The sequence below is a fragment of the Cylas formicarius genome, unplaced genomic scaffold (assembly GCF_029955315.1).
Source record: "Cylas formicarius isolate icCylForm1 unplaced genomic scaffold, icCylForm1.1 PGA_scaffold_1__22_contigs__length_36826433, whole genome shotgun sequence".
Lineage (NCBI taxonomy): Eukaryota > Metazoa > Arthropoda > Insecta > Coleoptera > Brentidae > Cylas > Cylas formicarius.
This window is the reverse complement of record NW_026844264.1, coordinates 33671776-33691334: the sequence shown is the minus strand read 5'-3', so window position 1 is coordinate 33691334 and position 19559 is coordinate 33671776. Positions and strand designations below refer to the sequence as shown.

The 19559-nt window shown below is 38.0% G+C and overlaps 2 protein-coding genes across 2 annotated transcripts; one reads left to right on the top strand and one right to left on the bottom strand.

The window, feature by feature from the left end:
• Positions 1–982: 982 nt before the first annotated feature.
• On the bottom strand, positions 983–1867 carry LOC132697171 (neurogenin-2). The gene has a single exon (XM_060662465.1). The coding sequence runs from the start codon at positions 1865–1867 to the stop codon at positions 983–985; it is 885 nt and encodes a 294-aa protein (XP_060518448.1).
• Positions 1868–14441: 12574 nt separating this feature from the next.
• LOC132696711 (popeye domain-containing protein 3-like) lies at positions 14442–19459 on the top strand. Its single transcript, XM_060661701.1, has 6 exons — positions 14442–14621; positions 16190–16330; positions 16383–16696; positions 18110–18217; positions 18268–18538; positions 18688–19459. Exons 1-6 carry the CDS (start codon positions 14498–14500, stop codon positions 18909–18911), a joined length of 1182 nt encoding a protein of 393 aa, XP_060517684.1. The 5' UTR covers positions 14442–14497; the 3' UTR covers positions 18912–19459.
• Positions 19460–19559: the final 100 nt, after the last annotated feature.

Below are 19559 nucleotides of genomic sequence, written 5' to 3'. Positions count from 1 at the left end.
CAATTTTTTCTTAAAGACTTAAAGAAGCACGTCAAGTTCGTATTCTGTATTAGGTTTCCGATAAATAGAGTTTACTGTTGCCTGGAGTTGTTTCTTATTTAAATAAAATTTGTTTTTTATTTAAATAAAATAAAAAACAAATCCAGACAACAGTAAACTCTATTTATCCGAAACCTAATACAGAAGACGAACAATTTAAAACAATTACATACATAGGAGAACCTAGTGAAAAAGTTTCAAGACATTTGTCAAAATGTGGTTTAAAATTAGCTTTCAGAACTAACAACGCAATAGGAACATTTTTAAAAAACAATAAAACGAAATGTATAAAAAAATCTCAAAAATCGGGTGTCTACAGATTGAACTGCGGATCTTGTCTTAAAAGTTATATCGGACAAACAGGTAGATCCTTCAAGAAACGTATTAACGAACAAAAAAGAGCGTTTAAAAACAATAGTCTAGATTCTAATTATGCTACACACTTAATCACAGAAAAACGCATGCAGCCACAAAAAGTTGAAAATTAAATTTATTGGAAGCCATGGAGATTAACAAAATGAGACATTCAAATGTATTGCTTAACGATCAATTAGATTTACATAACTCTCTTTTATTGAACTTAAATTCTCACAACATTAATTAAGGTTTTATGGTCCTTTTTCAGTATGTAGTTTGTAAATATTACATTTCATAAAGACACGGTGTTGTCAAAATATATAATTTCGTGAAAATCAGAACTTTTAGTTCTTATTTATTTAGAGAGAGAGGGAGAGAGATATGTGAAAGATCCTGGAATAGGTGTTTGAAATAAAATAAACATTCCGCCATTTTATAAAAACATTCGTAAATTTAAAAATGTATTCGGTCGTTTCCGACAGAGTTACCTAGTGAGGGACTTCGTCGACACCGGGAGCTTAAGTTTCCCTATACTACGACTAGAAAAAAATCACAATTCCGGAACCCGACTAGATTTCTGTCCGCGTCACACTTTCGAGTACCCTCCGCCCCCGTACCCGTACACCACGTTGTTGTTGAACCCGTTTTCGGTACCCGTGTGGTACTGGCCGAACCCCCCGTCACCCTGACAGTACTGTAGGTGATCGTAAGGCATCGAATAAGGCATCTGGTAACCTGCGGCTTCGCCGCCGTTATAGTCCTGCATGAAACTCGCGTTGCTGATGCTGCCGCTTATGACACACGCGTGCGACGCGCTCCTCACAGCGTTGCCGTGTTTCCCGATCGCGACGGCAACGTTGCCCACGTTTACGACGACCCGTCCGTCGTCGCTCGCGTACTTTTCGATGTCGTTCAGCGCCTCCGCGAGCGCGTTGATGTAGTTGTGCGCGAACCTCAACGTTTCGATCTTGGTCAGCTTGGTGTCCTCGGGGAACGCGGGCAAAACGCACCTCAACCTGTCCAGAGCCTCGTTCAGCATGTGCATCCGGTTCCTCTCTCTGTCGTTGGCCTTGAGGCGTCTCACGCGTTTGATCCTCATGATCTGCGACGGACTTTTCGCCCTGGACACCCTGTTCCTTCCGGTGGCGTACCTCTTCTTGGGTTTCGTTTTCGCTTCGTCTTCCCCACCGCATCGCTCCTCCTGGAAGCCGTCGAAAAGGTTGCGCCTGCAACGCGGGGTCCAGTCTTCGTGAGGTTTCCTCTCGAAATCGGCTAGGCTCTTGTAGAAGGCGCTGTTGAACTTTTCGTAGAGGGAGACGTCGAGGCTAGGCGAGTTGGTCGGGGTGACTAGTTCGTCGAAGAAGTCGGTTCTGTCGTCGGTGGTCTCGGATTTGTACGAGAGCTCGAAGCCGGAATCGCAGCTGCCCTCGTACGAGGACGACGCGTACTTGTAGAACTCGTGGACGGACATTCTGAAACGAATCGAGAGTGTAGGGACGCGATGCGGTGCCTGGAGGTGCCCACGCTGGAAGCGCGCGCCTTACTTTCGTTTTTTATACCTGTCTGTTCGCGCGCGACTAACGAAACTCGTCTTGTAATGTAAGCATTCATGAGGACCGTCTACAATCAGCGATTTACAATGTTAACCAATGCAAAAAATGAAAAAAATAAGTTGATTCTATTAATTATTTTATTAAATAACACTGGTCTGTAATGAAACCCCCCCTTCAAAAAACAATGTCATAAATATGAAGATTCATATGATCCAGTTGGGCGATATTTTCTATCACGTGTATATTTTTCGAAATAATTCTTTTTTTAAATATCATAAATTTAATTTTTTTTGAATTTTATGCGTTAACATCATAAAGAGTGTATATAAATACAAAATGGGTTTCAGCGAGTTGTAAGATAAAGAAGGAATGTGCCGAATGTGATTTTTGTGGTGGTACATATGCGGTTGCGCAGTATTCGCTGTGAATTTACAAAAATTAGTTGAAAACTTGTCTTTTAATTGTTTACGTTCTGTATCAAATATTTTGTTAAGTTTTGCGTAAAGTTCATATTCTCCATATCTTTGTTATGTATTTTATGTCTAGTTCAAGTATTTTTTCACGAACAGAGCAAGTAAATATAAAGCAGCAATTTGAAATTTTTTCTAAAATAAATTTTATTTAATTTAGGTGAAGGCACTTTATCTCCAGTTCCACAGGAAATAACGAAAAGATGGAAAATAAAAATACTTGCGGTCTACAGCTTCAATCGAGATTTATTTCACCTTCACGCACTTTATCTGGATCTTCAAGTCCATCAAAAGGACCTCATTTACGTAAACAAGTCTCTAACAAGATAAGGCGTCTACAATATTTCTTTAATTTAATTGCAGTATCCACGATCACTTATTTAAAACACTAAAAAAATATAAATTGAAACTGCGACAAAACTTTTCAAAAATAAAATTAACAATTCTACATCAAATTATGTATAATTTTTTGTTTATAGAATGTTTTATATTTGATAAATTATATTCTGACTTGTGAACTACTTTTTGTGACCTAAATGTTATATTTAAAAATAACCTTTTCATTATACATGTGTAGTTTTTGTTTGTTTAAAAAATGTTTCATTTTTTAATAAATTAAAATATGACATTTTGTAAATAAACTTAATTAAATATTGTGTATTTACTTTAAAACCATCATACTAGAATCATTTTATAGAGGAAGGGCTTGTGCATTATACTATATGAAAATAATTGGCGAATACCTGATACTTGTCTATAGTACCAAAAAGTTAAAATGTCCCTATTATCTCCGGTCTACCCTAATCAAAAAATTTGACAAATACAAGAAAACTAAAGAACACCACTTTTTCGATACTTGACACTTTTGGCTTAAAAAATTGTAACAATATAAACAGTAAACAGTAGGCCTAGTTTTACAGAACGCGAAAATTAATATAATTGCTTATTTGGCACTCATTCTACGTATGGTCCAAAGTCAAAAATAAAATTCCACAAGTCTTTTTCTTCAGAGTTTCTAAATTATGTTAAAACATATTATTTTGAATTGGGTGCTGTGGCCAAATGGAAAAATATTTTGTGACCAATTATGGTGTTGTTTTTATTTGAAATTTTTATCTACGACCGTTATTAAAAGTTTCATGATATGGTAAAAATAAAAAAAGTTGTGTAAATTTAATATTGGGGTGCAAGTTGTTAATAAATATAAACACGATTGGACGTCATTCAGTAACAGTAAAAGCGTTTTAATAATAGGTGTTTAGACATATTCTAATTAAACCATCAGTTTCAAAGTCAATGTTTTCACTGAATACAACATGGTTTTGATCCGATGCAACAGATTTTTTTTTTATATTTTATTTGCTTGAGATAAGAGTTTCAATCTTGACGTGGCTTCTGGTTTATTGCTTAACGAAAATCCTTCACGCATGAGTTACGAAAAATGCCATTTAAAAAAAAATGTACGTGTTGCGGGAAAATTAAAAACAAGCCTAAGCCTATTTTTACAGAATCCGAAAACTAATATTAAGTAAAAAATATAATATTTAGAGGAAAATTACTCACTGCGAGAGTTCGAATCCGATCGAGGAATCGAAATCACCACCACGTCACCCGCTGGGACACCAAGTCGTTCATTGCCGTTCGCGCGGAAGGTTTTTCGACTACTAAAAGGCATATAGGGTAGTTGATTTATGCGGATCGGTCCCCCTTCCAGCGTTTAGGCTCCTATTCGGGGCACAAAAGCTCGCGAGCCCATTGGACGTTTACCGTTTAGGTCGACCGTACGATTTTCCTGCATCAGGATGACGGAGGACCTGTCGAAGTCTAAACGGTCTTGTTTTGTTGGGACCCTATGCACTTTGCGAAGCCTGTATTTTTGAAACATTAAGGGCATCCAAGGTGCAGGAAAAAAATGTTAAAACTGGCTACTTGGTGACTATCTACACACTTATTCTGTTAGATTACAGCAGAGCTTTTGGTATTATTCAAATTCTTTGTCTATTTTTTTTTAAATTCAGTGAAAATGTTGTTTGGACCACAAAAACGAATGAGGTTGATGTAGAGCTTAAAACTGGAAAGCTAAAACTATGGGCCGATACTAATCTACCATCTACTACTGCTTAAATTATTTGTCAACATTTTCCTTCGTTGATTTACAAGATAGGTCCACCATATTACGTAACTATTACTTTGATACTGTTGAAATCCTTTGATATTTTAATAGGTCGACAACAAAAGTAAAGCTTTCTGTGAAACAAGACTCTTGTCAGCATGCTGACTTCATTTCCTGCTTTGAAACGAAGTATTTGATAGTAGTAACGAGAATCTGAACTGTCTATTCGATATACCTTCAGCTCATAATCTAAAGCTTGACGTCCAGTCAGTGGCTATGTCATTTCCACCAGCACCAGAAAAACTTAGAGCTATGGGCGGGTACCAACTTAGTACCTACTTAATATATGACATCTTGATGATTATTTTGTCTTGTACTGTTAGATTGCAGCAAAGTTTCTGATGCTGTTGAAATTCTTTGTTTTTTTTTTGTGGTTTGCGAGGTTTAACTGACACCTACTTTGATGGCACGAGGTTGTCTATAACAAAAGTAAAGCTTTCTGTGAAATAATGCCAGATCTTGCGAACTTCTGACTTTCTTTCCTGTTTCGAAACATGTATCTCTTAATAATAAACGAAGTATTCGGTGGAAGTAACAAGAATCTAAATTCCCCAATTGCTATAGCTTAGGCTCATAATCTAAAGCTTAACGCTAATAAGTCATTGAAGTGAGGTGGCTTTTACTTGATGAAAATCCATTTAACAAAATAAATACGAACTAAAAGCTCAACAACACCGACTCTTTATAAAATGTAATATTTACAAACTACCTGCTACTATATTTACCGCAAAATGACAATAAAACCTTAATTAATGTTGTTGTGAGAATTTAAGTTCAATGAAGTTCAATTAGTTCAATTAGTTCTTATTTATTTTGCCACTAAGTCAGTAGGCGTTTTATTTAGACCACAAAAACTGGAAGACTATATCAAAAATCATTTAAAATCAACAATTGAGCAAAAAATCTGCAACTATGGGTGGATACTAACTTGCTAGCAAGTAAATGACTGATGACTTGATCACAATCTCGTCTTGTTCTGTTAAACTGTGAACTGGTCATTTCTTTCCCATGAAACTGTATGAAATTATTAACATATGTTATCTTTATCTTTTGTTGCTAGTGAAGCTTTGAATGCTGCTACCAAAATAAATTTAGATCTAAAAATAATTTCGGAGGTATCTGCGGCTCAGTTAGCCACCTTTATTTTTTTACTAAACTCCACTAAGACACCTTCGTACTTGTTTGATAAACTTTGCGGAGGAAATAATATTGATAACCGAGACATTCGTTATTGTTTAAGATATTGAGTTCCCAGACACACTTCGGTAACTTTACAGGCATCATTTAGCTACGACTCAGTTAAATTATTTAATGAAATACCTTATGCTATAACGTCCCTCCCCACAATAAAGTCCTTCAAAAAAGCGTTGTTATTTTTATTAGGAAAGCCAATATCTAGCAAAAGCGTATGAGTATTTTATTTGACATTTATGGTGTTGGTGCTCTTATTCTTGCTGTTATTATTTGCGACTGTCGCCACTCTCATGTTATTACTTATATTATTATTATTATTATTGGCAGAGTCTTTCTGCCCATAAAAACAAACAAAATAAATTTTTTATTTTCATTTCATAAAAAATCTCATCATTAATTAATAAATATATTTCATTAATTCATGATGCCGTGTCGTTGCTGAACGATGAGCAAATATCTCAGTTCAATTCGTTATTTATATGTCTATTTGCTTGAAAGAATCGTCCAACGAACGCGCTCCAACCCTTTCGAATCAAATTCGGGGCATCTGCCACCAGTCGCGACGAAAACAAAAACGTAGCGACATTTTCCGCCGCATTTTTTTCGAAACATTAAATTTCCGATCGCGTCGAATCGCCTTCGGATATTGCCATTGAAAGCGCACAACCCTTTCGCGAACGCGTCGAACGATATTTATTGCCCGTTTTACGACCCACGACCCAAATCGAAACGGATTGAAAAATCACTTCGAAAAGCCGTAAGCGTATAATAGGACTTGCCCATTTTTTTAATTTTACTGAAATGTGTGTTTGAACAGGGTGCGTTCTAATTAAATGTCAGTCGATTCTTGGGTTCATTTTAAAAAGGAAACTTCGCATGAACGTATGTCGTAAACGTCTTAACTTTTGAGATACTGGGTGGTAAATTTTTCAAACGTAAATTGTATTTTTTAATATCTGTAATACCACCAGATTTTCTGTTACATATTTATTCTTAAAAATATCAAAAATAAGAATCGAGCACGAATAACTCAGACAGCGAAGCAGAAGAAGAAGCGGTTTCTGTTTCTCCGCCTTTCGCCGGGAATTACATCAACCTAATAAAATCTGTGGAAGAGTCATTCAATTTTAAAGGAAAAAGTGGAATTTTGCGGTTTCGAACCCATTGCGCTAGAGGTAAAGTCTGTTCATAGATATAAGAAAGTGACTAACTGATACGAATTAAGGAAACACCCGGGCAAGGTGTATGAATGAAATATGGCTGATCAGGTCCGTACTTTGCTTAGAATTTAATTATTTGGGGTTTTGCTAGGAAAGATACTAAACAGTATTTATGCATAAATCTAAAATAAAATTACAAATTATTTTTATTACATACTTAAATTACTTAAAATTATTCACATAATATATCAAGTATCACTATCGCTATCATCGCCTTTCTAATTATTATTTGTTCTATATCATTTGCAATATGGATATACGATTGTTCTGCTTTTTCTATATGTTTAACAAAATTTGCCCAACTTTGTGGAGGGATGTTAAAAACTTCGATTTCTGTAAGTTTGAGCACACTGGTGTTAACACGGGGAAAGACATTGTTAAGACGAATGGCAGATTTTAGTTGGTGCCACACATGTTCAATGGGATTAAATATGTAGTGGTTTTTTGCATAATTATCAAAGACGTATTCCTTTTGTAGGTTCAAGCTTTGTAATTGCTTTTCGGTATAATCTTCGTGAAAATAAATGTCGTTATTATACATGTAGTTTTGCATTGTCGCTTCTGGGTCACATAAGGAAGGGGTTTTAGTCAACTGTCTATTGTGATAACTTGCATTGTCCATTACAATTACGCTATTAGGAGGAATGTTTGGGACTAGTTTGTTTTTAAACCAACTTTCAAATAAATCAGCGGTGGTGTCTTCATGGTAATCCAGAGAAGAATCTTTAATATTTAATATTATTATATCTTTAGAACTAGCATTCAAAATAGTTATTCTTTTACCTCTTTTTGATGGCGTGTTTGTTTTACACTTATCAGTTGAGTCAACCCAACCTTTTTCCAACCAAAACTATCGACATCAAATTTGGCTTGCAAATAAATTTAGTCGTGTGGTGGAATCTATTGAAATTGGGGACTGGGAGGGTCACCAAGTATTTGAAAAAATTGAAAAAAAAATTGAATTGAAAAAAAGTTCTACACCAAAAGATCCGCAACAGCCAGTGCTATAAATCTTGATTCTTGACAATTTTTACCAATGTACAGGGTGTGGTCAGTATTCGCAAAAAATTGAAAATTGGGTATCTCTATTAATAAAAATTGACTATAACTAGAAGACTGTGATTCAGATATCAATTTGTTTCACATCGAATGATATCTCCTGTAGACGGCTAAAACTTTTGTATTTAAGGTTTCTACTTTATGTACAGGGTATTCCGTTCAATATTATAAAACGTCTTAAGTACCCTAACTTTGTAGCTTTCCATCTGAAATTAAGCAGAGAAGTAGAAGTCCGGAGCCACATTTAAACTCTTAAAATTGGGGGCAATCAATTATCGCGAAGTATTTTTTAAAAATATTTGAATTTTTTTTGGGGTATTTTGGTTTTCAGAAAAAAAAATTCTTTAAAGAACTTTTGTTGCATGCATTTTTTCGATTACATACCGGATTTTTCAATTATAGACAAAAATCTAAAAGACCCTGAAAATTAGCCGCAAATCAAAATTCCATTTCTCGCCCACAATCTAGACGCGATGACGTCATTTACTATTAAATTTACTGCTAAGAGTGTCGAGGAGTTGTCCGTTAGGGTTTAGACAAGACCCAGAGTATTGTGTTTTCCTCCAATTGATTGGTAAATAGTGGACAGTCCCTCAAGTTGCTTGGCATTAGGATCGATGATGGTCTAAATTGGAAACAACATATCTCAGACCTGAAAAATAGATTGTCCAGCAACATATTCGTTCTTCGACGACTGAGAGGCCTGATAGGAACAAGGACTCTGCTTATGGTCTATTTTTCTTTGTTGCATTCGCACTTATGCTATGGCACGATGCTGTGGGGTGATTCCTCAGCTGCTGTGGAGATTTTTAGAATGCAGAAAAGGGCCATTCGAGTCGTTGCTAATATAGGATATAGGGACCATTGTCAACCTTATTTCAAAAAATTTAAAGTGATGCCCCTTCCTTGCATCTATATCTAATACCAGTTATTAGAGATACAAAGAACGAAAGGAAATTTTAGCGCTAATTCCGATTGCCATGCCTATCCAACTCGTTCGGGGGATCTCCTTAGACGGCCTAGGTTTAGACTGAGGAAGTCTGAGAACAACTCGTTGAACCTGAAATTGTATAATGTTTTGCCAGGTACCGTGAAAGAGATGAGCAATAGAAAATTTAAACATACTGTTAAACAATCCTTACAACGTCATTGTTTTTACTCCCTGCGAGCATACATTGACACTGTCACTGGCATCGATGTGCTATAAAACTGTATAGTACTGTATATTTTTTTTTGTATTAAATGTGTATTTTTATGTTATTTTTTAATGTGATTTTATTACACTTGAATATAACTTCTGACTTGTACGAAACGCAGTCAATAAATGAATCTATGTATGTATTTACGTACGGCATATTTTCGGAAAACAAGTCTTTTCTCGAAAACTATTGACCCCAATGGAAAAGTTATTATACCAGGAAACGTGGGGAATTATATACACGGTCTGTCGTTTAAGCGCAAAAAATTAAAAAGATACTAAAAATTTGTAAACTTCTAAAGGATAATTTGATTTCAACAGTGTCGGAAACTAATATGTTTACAAATCGCAATTAACAGTACAATTTACCGAAGTTTTCCGTAACTTCCGTAAAAACCCCGAAGCGGCTTCCTTTTGAAATAAAAAATCTTGCCCCGCCCAGTGACGATTTTTCGAAAGCAATCTTGTCTTCTTTCGTGACTTATAATCATCTAAACTTTTCCCGCTAATTTCGTACTCGTGACAAAGATTTTCTTACGCGCCTCCCTTATCAACAGGTCCATTAATTACTCCCAAATAAAATAGTTGTAATTGCTTATTCATGGCCGGTCGCAGTCAAGTATATGTTTGATCTGCATGAAATTCGCTTTCGGTGCCGATTCGTTTTCACCCCCGTGTGGGCTTAAAAGCGAGCACTCTTACCGACCGGGTCTTTAGGGCGACTTTGGGTCGACTCGACACACAATGCAGCTCCCCCACCACCCGCCGACGGCAATTATTCTCTCCCCCTGAATAATTAAATATCCACTGCTCTCGATTTTCTGCCCATCTGTCCCGAAATCTTTTCCCGATCCCGATCGAAAATATCGGGTTACTCGGGAACCAAAATCTCCTTGCTTGCAATCAAAAGCTGATGACCCGATGAAGAGTGATACAGAAAAAATTATTGTTTCTCAAAATATTCACCCTCACTTTTGCATTCGATAAAACCGATCATAGAAACACTTTTCCCACATTGAGCCCGACACCTTCAAAACATGCTTTTTAAAAGAAGTCATTATGTACTAAATCAGGACTATATGGTGGACGGTTCATCAAATCACCGTTTTAAATGCTCAAAAAGTTCTTTGGCCGCCGATGAGAGCTAGCATTGTCGCCGTGGAGAGTGATTCGTCTTCGGAGGTTGGTTTTTATAATTACTTCGAAGACTTTCAGCACGCAAATGGTTGTGCATTATTCAGAATGGACTGTTTTACGATTCTCCAAAGAAACAATTGCCACGTGGTCAGTTTTTCTAAAAAACAGGCTACCATTTGTTTCTAGGTGCTTCGCGTACTAACAACTTTGTTTTCTTGGACAACCACCGATTTTGGACAACCTTCACGAAATGCATCCTTAAGAAAACTACGACCACAACTGAAGTCCGAAAACCAGCGATAAACAGTAGTCCTAGATGGTGCTTTAGCTCCAAAAGTCGAATTAAGTTCATCGATGCATTGTTGTTGAGTTTGTCCACGTCTAAAATTATTTTTTTTAATATATCGCAAAAAATACAAACAATACTCTTTCGCCAAAACCAAACTGAGTAAACCTAACCCCAAAATGTCACACTTTCCTATAAAACCGTTAACCGCCAGATGGCAGGGCTAGTTTATGATAATCCCGAAATATAAAAGGCAGCCATCAAGGTGCAAGGCCATGGAGAGACCTTTCGCTCCACATGAATACTGAAGATTTGCGATCGGTACACGATGTAAAGTTTCTCGGAATATTCATATACAGGGTGTTCGGAAATTGAGTTCGGAAACTTTGGAAATTCGTTTTTTTTTCCCAACACCATCTGTTATAGGTGTTTCATACACTAAAGACTTTAAGAAGTCCATCGGATGGAGGTCTGGTGAGCGAGGCGGTCACGCTAGAGGTTAGCCCGACCTATCCATCGATGTTTAAATGCCTGATTTAAATACCTTCGCCAATGTAAAATGGGGTAGAGTGCCATCTTGAATTAACCACATGTTTTGTCTCCACTGCAAGGGTGGTGGTTCCTCTTGGAGAAATTGCAAATACATTTCGCCATTAAGCGATCGGTTAAGGAAGTGAGGTCTTATAAGATTATCTCCTATAATCTCTGCCCATACATTTAAAGAAAACCTGCATTAGTGTTGTCCTTCAATTTTTGCATGGCTATTCAATGTTCCACTGATGCATATTTCCGCAATTTACAATGCCATATAGTGCTTGAACTCATTGAACATGAAAAGCCGTCGTGCTTGCTCTTCCGTCGCAAAAATGCAAATGACGGTATGGCGGAATATTCCTGATGGACCATCGCAGTAGCAGTTGGATAACGGATTCTGACATTGACTTTTTTTTCAAATTTCATTACGTCCTATTAGGTAAAATCACATTTACAGGTAAAATTCGAGAAGGGAATATAAAGTCGATTTATGGTCAAACGATTACACTTATCTACTTAAAACAAGAGTAACAATTTTTAGGGATTTGTGATTCTGCTTAAGGCAATTTGCAATGTCAGTCTAAATAAATCAAATACAGGCAAAATAAAAAAATGTTCTAGATAAGTGCCCTCTGGTGACAGATTTCTGAAACAGTTTTAGTTTGTTACTATGACATTTACTAATTCAAGGCTGCGTGTAAAATACCAGTTTATTCCGTTGAAATTAGAAGATATAGATTAGACACCAGATCCATAATTTACCTTGATGAAATATGGTTAGATACACACGACACTGTATTCAAAGGATGCATTGATTCCACTCAAAACTATCACACGAAAGCACTTTCAAATAAAGGAAAACGCATCACCATAATACACGCTGTCTCAGATGACGGATTCGTCCCAAACTGCAATGAATATTCAAAAACTGAAATCCAAGAATATTTGAAAGTGAGGACTTACGTTTCTATACGAAACACCATAAATAGTGATAGATAGTGGAACAGAATTAGCTTCAAACGTTTAGAATTATAATGAAATTCTGAATAGATATTCCTAGCTATGAATTTATTGTATGTCTTTAATGTCATTGTGTTTTCTTTGTGTATTTTTATATAAACCAACCAAAACTTTTGAAACACACTATACGTTCATCTTTCAATCGTTTTGTCTGACCTTGAAGTTGGTCTTCTCTTGTAGCTAGGTTCTTAGTATCTTTCGTTTACGGGGTGCACTCAAAAAGAATCCCATTGATGTTGCCAATGCGGTCTGGTTTTACTAGCTATGTTGGGTTGAACCAGAAAAAGAAAACGTTGCCAAACTGGGCGCGCTGACAAATTTGACGTAAATCCCGTGACAAAAGGCCCGCCGAGTTTGGTCTATTTACCCAAAAATCTATTACCTAATTTGGTTTTATTTATTGTACATCCCGTCGATGCTTTCCGCCACCCTCACCCGTCCAACACGGGGGTGGATTATTGCGGATTTAGGTCTCGTTTGGTAAATGTGGACCCCAGGGTTCGCCATTGATCGTTATCAATCGGGCGACGCTGCATTACTTCGATGCCATTAAGGGTATTAATAATGAATATAAAGTAGAAGCGCCAAATTTTAATGACAATGCGACAACGTAGAGGTGAATGAAACAAGTGCGAACGGGATAAGGAAAGTAAAAAAGCTGCTGGGAAGTATTTCCATTGAGCTGATTAAGCTGATAAAACCCGGTAATTTACTCTACGGGGTAGAGTATATTACTAAGGTCAGCGTTTTGACACCTAGCATCAATTTGTTATTTTTTTTTACTGGATTTAAGGAGAAGGCTTGAAAAATAGTTTTCTATACTAACAATGTCATACATTTTCTATTAGCAAGTTGGTTAGGTGGTGAATCCCCATCTTACTAAGCAACAGTGTGAGTATAAGTATGTGCGACTAGTATATAGGGTGTTCTGCATAAATTAACGCAAATGTCACTATTTTTTTAGGAAATCAGCGGCGTGCCACTCTATGAACAAATAATGTTTTGGTTTATTGGTTCGGCACGGTACTGGCTAAATCGCAAAACTTTTTTTTGTGAAAAATGAAATATCGATCTAGTTTCTAGTTGCCACCAAAAACAATACCTAATAACAATAATATTTAACAAAATTGTATGTTAATAAATTAATAACAATCTGTTTGAAAAAAGTAGAACACAGAAACTAGAGAAGTTGATGAAAGTGATCTGCACTCATTGAAGTATACCTGCAGTGTTTCTTATTAAATCGCAAGAAGCCGTTATACCATCCTTAAGCTCTTCTACAGTGTTAACTAAGTGTTTAACACGCCCACATAAGAAATTAAATTCTACAACTGCCTGGATTGTTGTGGAAATTTCTGATTGCATCCTTGGAAAAGTTAGCTTGATTTGTTGATAGAATTATTGCTCTTCCAATTTTTCTAGTACTAAGTTCAGGATTTTTACCAATAGAATTTAAAACTGCCACTTCAGTTTCTGGAGTTCTTACAGTCCGGTCCGTGGGACTTTTAAATGACGACGCTCTTAAGAAATAGCTCTTGATATAATCGCCTAGCTTGCTTGTACTTCTTCTAGCAAAATCTTTTTAGCCTTTCTGGCAGGAAAAAGTAATTTCCAAAAGCCGCCAGTCAGGTGCTACGAAGGGTATTCCAATTATCTCAAACAATTGTCACATATGCTATCGTAGTTGAAGTTGAAGGAATATCACGATGAAAAAAAAATTCGGCACCAGATAGACGCTTACTTGGATTAACTAAGGTATTTTTTCAATTTCCAATTTGTTCGCAAAACATTTTTTTTTTACTTCTAACTTTAATCAACATCTTATTCACACTGCCTTGATACAATTTTCTTACCGAATAATACACAAATACAGTTACTACAGCTGATCTAGACCAGTTATTACTAACTTTGATGCTACTTACAAAAAATAACGCAGTTCATTTTCAGGTCAATGAAAGTGCTGCCATCTTTGGCTTACAAAATTAATTAAAGAATACTTATCAAAGCAAAAGCAAACTTTATAAAGCAAAAATCATTTGAACGGTCATTGAATTATTGCTATAGATTATTTCTATTTTCTAAAAGCGCGGAACTAGATTTTGCCATCTCCCGCGCCATCTAGCGGCCGCGGCGCGAACTACGCCGGCCGGCAGCGCAGCGCTCTGCTCCGGGAGGATCGGCCGTTTCAACCAACGATTCGCTTGCGCTCCGGGGTCCGCCTCAAACTGTCGTTCGATTCCGACAACTCCGGGCGAAGATGCCGTCCGATCCGGAATCCGGACTTCAGCCGAACCAAGATAGGCCGCAAATTCTGATAGTCGGCTCGAAACTGAACGACACGTGGCTCGAGAAAGACAACGTCAGCTATATCATCCCCTCCGGTGAGTTTTAATCTCGTGCCTTTAAACTCTACGAGTCTCCCGGACTTATTTTAAGAGTATGCAACTAGTAATACGTGATTCGTGTGCGTTTAGGCTGCGACGAGATATATTACGCCCCCGGCGACCTAAGCAGTAAGTTCTCGAGAGCTTGTTTGAAGGTCGTAGGCAGAGAGTTGTTCAAACTATTCGTTTGGGCTTCCATTGTCTTTATTTGAAATTATATCTCGGTTATGGTTGGCATATTACCTTCATTATATGACGTCACGCTTATATCAGTAATGACCCCTTACCTAAACCGTGACGTAAATAAGTGGGTTGCATTTCCTTCCAAGATTCTTGAATTACCTTTACCTTTACTGTGTTGTTGACATAATTTTTCCGGTACTTCATTAATCGCTCTTTGATACTATCAATATATACACTCATTCCATACCATTTAAATAGTATTAAACCAGCAATCGTATGAAGTAAGTCTTTCCATATGGCCCTCTGTAGAAAGTCAATGTTCTTTTCTTTTAACCTTCGAATCCACCTCTGCGTGGTCCTTGATTTTCTTGGAATATGCTCTAAAAGTTATTAAACTTTTCGTATACGGATTTGGTTTCCAGCTTATTTACATATCACTACCTTTTTTTGCACTTGCACAGGTTAACCTTTACTAAAAACCGAAATCTCATCAATAAATACGGTGGTTTAATCTTCTAGGTTTTAATTTTTGACATATTCCCACAAGAAATTCGGTGGTATTTTCTGTTACTTGATTTCTTCCACTTTTTAGGTAGATTCTTCGCCATAGATGTTAAAATTAAAATATTCGCTTGTCTCTTAGTTTTTAAAGCAAAGTCTGCATTAGAAGGGAATCATATCTCTTACTTTGTTCTGCAAGTAATAAGCAATTTTTGACAATGATTTCAAAAAAATTGTCTCTGTCAGTTGGCTTAGATCGACCAAAAATGGGTGATGGCTGGTCGTTGTTACCTGCGGCTCGTAGTGTCCATAGTCTGCCTACTTCAACTGATGAACTGTCCAAGGCCTCTTCCGTCAATAAAAACTGCTTTCTTGAATTATCTCGTATTGGCTTTAAGAAGACCCTATCCAGAGGCTCGATGAAAAAGGTTTGATGAAACAATAAACTCTGGAGTAGCGTACCACGCGTGGAACACCGAATCCTGTGGTACAGGTCCATCCAGGGATGAGGCGTCATGTAATCTATCAGTTGAGGTAAACAGGCGATGGGTACCATTAGTTACAGGACCACCAATAAAGGCGGCACACATGAGCAACCAGCAGCCGCAATGAGATAAAATTTTAGAAGAAATTCAATGGAAGTCGAACCAAACGGTTTTCCCCGACAGCCGTTGCTGTTAAAACCATAGGATATTTTAAACTTGAAAGTATTCATTTTGCGGTAGACTTTAGCCAGAGTTGATGAGATAGTAAATTGCTTTTTTGATTGTAAAGCTTTCGTTCCGGATTCCATATGCGTAAGATTTTTTCTGTAGGTTTTGATCGCATGCTCAATCACGATCCAAATCGGCGCCCATAAACTTTACGAAATGAACTTATAGGCACTTGGTGGCCATGGTGCGACTACTGGAAGACCCCCCAGCATACCCTGTTCCAGCTGGCGAACGTGTGCTTCGTGTTGGCGTATTCGTCGACGTGTTCCAAGAAGGGAGTCCTGTTCATGCACTGCTGGCTGATACTGGGTGAGTTACCGTTTCCAAAATAACTGTGATCGACTGTTTGACCCTTTTCCAGGCCTGATGCTGTTCTCTACGTGGGCGTGGAACATCATCTGCGCCCCGGACGTGTTCACGTGGAACTTCGCCTTCATGCTGATGAACATGGCGCAGGTTTTTCACATCCTGTACCAGCTCAGACCGGTCAAGTTCGATCCCGAATTGGAGGAAGTGTACCACACGCTGTTCGAACCTTTCAAGCTGGCCCGTCTTCAGTTCAAAAGGATGGTGGGCCCGGATTTCGCGCAGATCATGTCACTGCACGCGGGCGAAGCATACGCGGTGCAGAATTTGACCAGAACTGACCGGCTCGGACTGCTGCTGTCAGGAAAGGTCAGTGAAGTTTCAATTTCGATAGATACCACATAGGACGTAGGGCCAATCCATATAATCCATTTCATCCTATTCCCTGGATGTCGAACCAGATTTAGATTATTCGCCACTCATCGAGAGGTGGCAGCACAGTCTAGATTTTGCTGTTTTGAGCCTCACGCGTCAGGTATATTATATATGCGTTTAATAAAATATGTTATACCGAATACAATGTAACGCTCTTTATAATTTAGAGACAGGTATTTCTCGGGGATCAATCCACTCAGATTTGAAAGAATTTAAATATTATCCATTTAATCTTTCAAAGAAACTTCCACAGGCTTCTGTTTTACTCGTGCGTCGGTTTTTGTTGAGTCGAACTAGCTAACGTTTCGCCAATCATCCTGTTGGCTTCTTCAGAGTTTGACTGAAACTGGCTCGCATTTTACTCCGTACCTGCTTTTATATTGTTTGAGGGGGCTGACCTAAATGAGGGACATAAACACCATCACCATCTTGGATGGCCATATTGGTGGCAGGTAAAGACCTGGTCGCGGTTAAGATTGTTATGTTGCTTATAAATTTCTATACACTCTCGGATTTTTCGTTGGTTAGTTTGGTTAGAAGAATCGATTACATGCAAGAATTTTAGTTTTATCGAATAATACGGTCATCATGAACACATAGAGTATCACGAAAAGATTTAGGATATTCTTACAGACTGATCATATCGTCAACTTAAAAAAGATTCTACGTCATCTAAAGTGAAAGGAATTAAGTACGAAACTGTCAGTTTTCCCTGTACAGGGTTTTAATTAGGAAGCTAGATATTTTGCTAGAGAATATGTTGGGAGAACCAAGGGTGCTGACAATACGTCGAAGGGGTAATCCTGGTTTGTGAACTTTTGGGAGAGGACAGATTTTTTCATGGAGTCTGATAGCGAAGAAACCTTAATGACAGATTTAAGAATGCGTTCCATAGGTGACGTAGGATCATCGGTTATCAACTCTCTTGTTTACAGAGCCGTAAAGTTATCTCACCCCACGGCATTGAACCCAGAATTAAAACACCTCACCTCTGCTCTTCCCCCTAATAATTTCCACATTAGAGATATTAAGCGTTTCATCACAAATTACACTTCACCACAATCTTCTAATAGTGATGAAACCGAAAGCAATCCACACTTGCCACTGTTGTCTTTCCTTATATTCAAAACCTCACTGACCACATATCAAAAGTTCTAAAGAAATATATCGTCAAAACCAGATTTACCACTTGTCCAAAAATTTCTCAACATCTTCGATCCGTCAAAGACAAAATTTCATTTGAGATGCATTGTTTTTATTGTTTACCTTGATATCTCTAAAAAGCAAAAAAGTTACAGCCATTTAAAATGTTATTAAGATAAATTGAACGCATCGTACTCGTCGCAGGTGAACGTCTTGTCCGACAATCAGTTTCTGCACCCGATCCTCCCGTGCGAGTTCATGGACTCTCCGGAGTTCGAGTCGAGCAGGAACACCGTCGACGACAAGTTCAAGGTCGTTTCAAAGACAAAAACAACCGGCAAAGCAGAACGGCTCCGTTGCAGGTGTCGATAGTGGCGGCCAGCACGTGCCGGTACCTCTACTGGCAGAGGTCCTCCTTGGAGTACCTCTTCGTCAAGGACACCTACATAGCAACGGTCCTCACGACCCTCATCGCCAGGGACATCACCACCAAGCTGTACGCGATGAACAACAAAATCGTGACGGCCAAGGGCTCCCACCTGGACATCAGGCTGCCCAGCATTACGTCATCGTTGACGTCAGCGGGGGAGTACAAGAGTCCGATTAGGACCAAGAAAACCAACGGCGGCGTAGGTATGTAGGATACGTTGGTCGGTGTCGATATTCCCGGGGTTTCGTTAAAAAAGTATTGATTTTATAAAATGGGCGAGTGGCCTTAGCGCATGCGGCCGGCCTAACGAAAAGTAAAAAACGCGGAAGAGGTATAAATATGACGCCTGCAGGTGCGTGCAAGCAGGGGGAAGAGTCTTTTGTGGGCGATGCGCCGCGACACAAGATGTACGACAAGTTCAAGGAAAACGGCAACCTGTCGCAAAACTGTTACGTCAGCGAGATGGAGCCGCTGACCGAGCTGCCATCTACCGACGATCTGACGTCGACGGACGTGGAAAGCTGGCTCGAGTCCAGCTCGAAGTTCCACAGCTGCGAGATCGTCGACATGGATTAGATAATCTCCAATTTCAGTTTTTTTTTTAAATATACAAAACTTTAACCCATTACTCTGCTCTTGTTAATGATTTATAGCGATTGCCCATCGAGTGGCGTCATGAGTTGCGACGCTTCCGATTGAGCACTGGGAAAACAAGATTGCTTTCGAAAAATCGTCACTGGAAGAGACAAGTTTGTAGCGCGAAGCAGGTTATATTTCAAAGGGAAGCCGCTTGCTTTGTTTTTTTATCGTGCTCCTGCGGATCCCTATGGAACTTTCGCAAAATCAATGTAATTTTATTGTGTACACACCGTGTATAAAAAGTCTTTTACTTATTGCCGAATTTCAAAGTCACGACAAACTTTGATAAATATAAAAAAATGTACAAGCAATAACGATCGAAAAAATGCCTGAAATAAATGTTATTGCACTCGATCATCCGCGTCTGCTGGTTAAAGAGTTCTGCCGATCGGGTGAAAGATTATGGAGGAAAACATTTTTCTGGAAGCCAAAATTGCCAAAAAAAAAAATTCAAAAATTTCTAAAAAATACTTGGTAAAATTTGATTGCACCCAATTTCTACTGTTTTCTTATTTAGCACGGAATATAAGGAACACTCTATACAATAGGTGCAGGCTATATCGCAATGTAAAAGAAAGTGACATC

Bases quoted from the DNA above. Each gene is read 5' to 3' on its own strand.
- LOC132697171 (XM_060662465.1), bottom strand. From the start codon at position 1,867: ATGTCCGTCCACGAGTTCTACAAGTACGCGTCGTCCTCGTACGAGGGC.
- LOC132696711 (XM_060661701.1), top strand. From the start codon at position 14,498: ATGCCGTCCGATCCGGAATCCGGACTTCAGCCGAACCAAGATAGGCCG. The intron at 18,218-18,267 runs GTCGTTTCAAAG...GCTCCGTTGCAG, and splicing joins CCGTCGACGACAAGTTCAAG to GTGTCGATAGTGGCGGCCAG. The intron at 18,539-18,687 runs GTATGTAGGATA...TGACGCCTGCAG, and splicing joins GAAAACCAACGGCGGCGTAG to GTGCGTGCAAGCAGGGGGAA.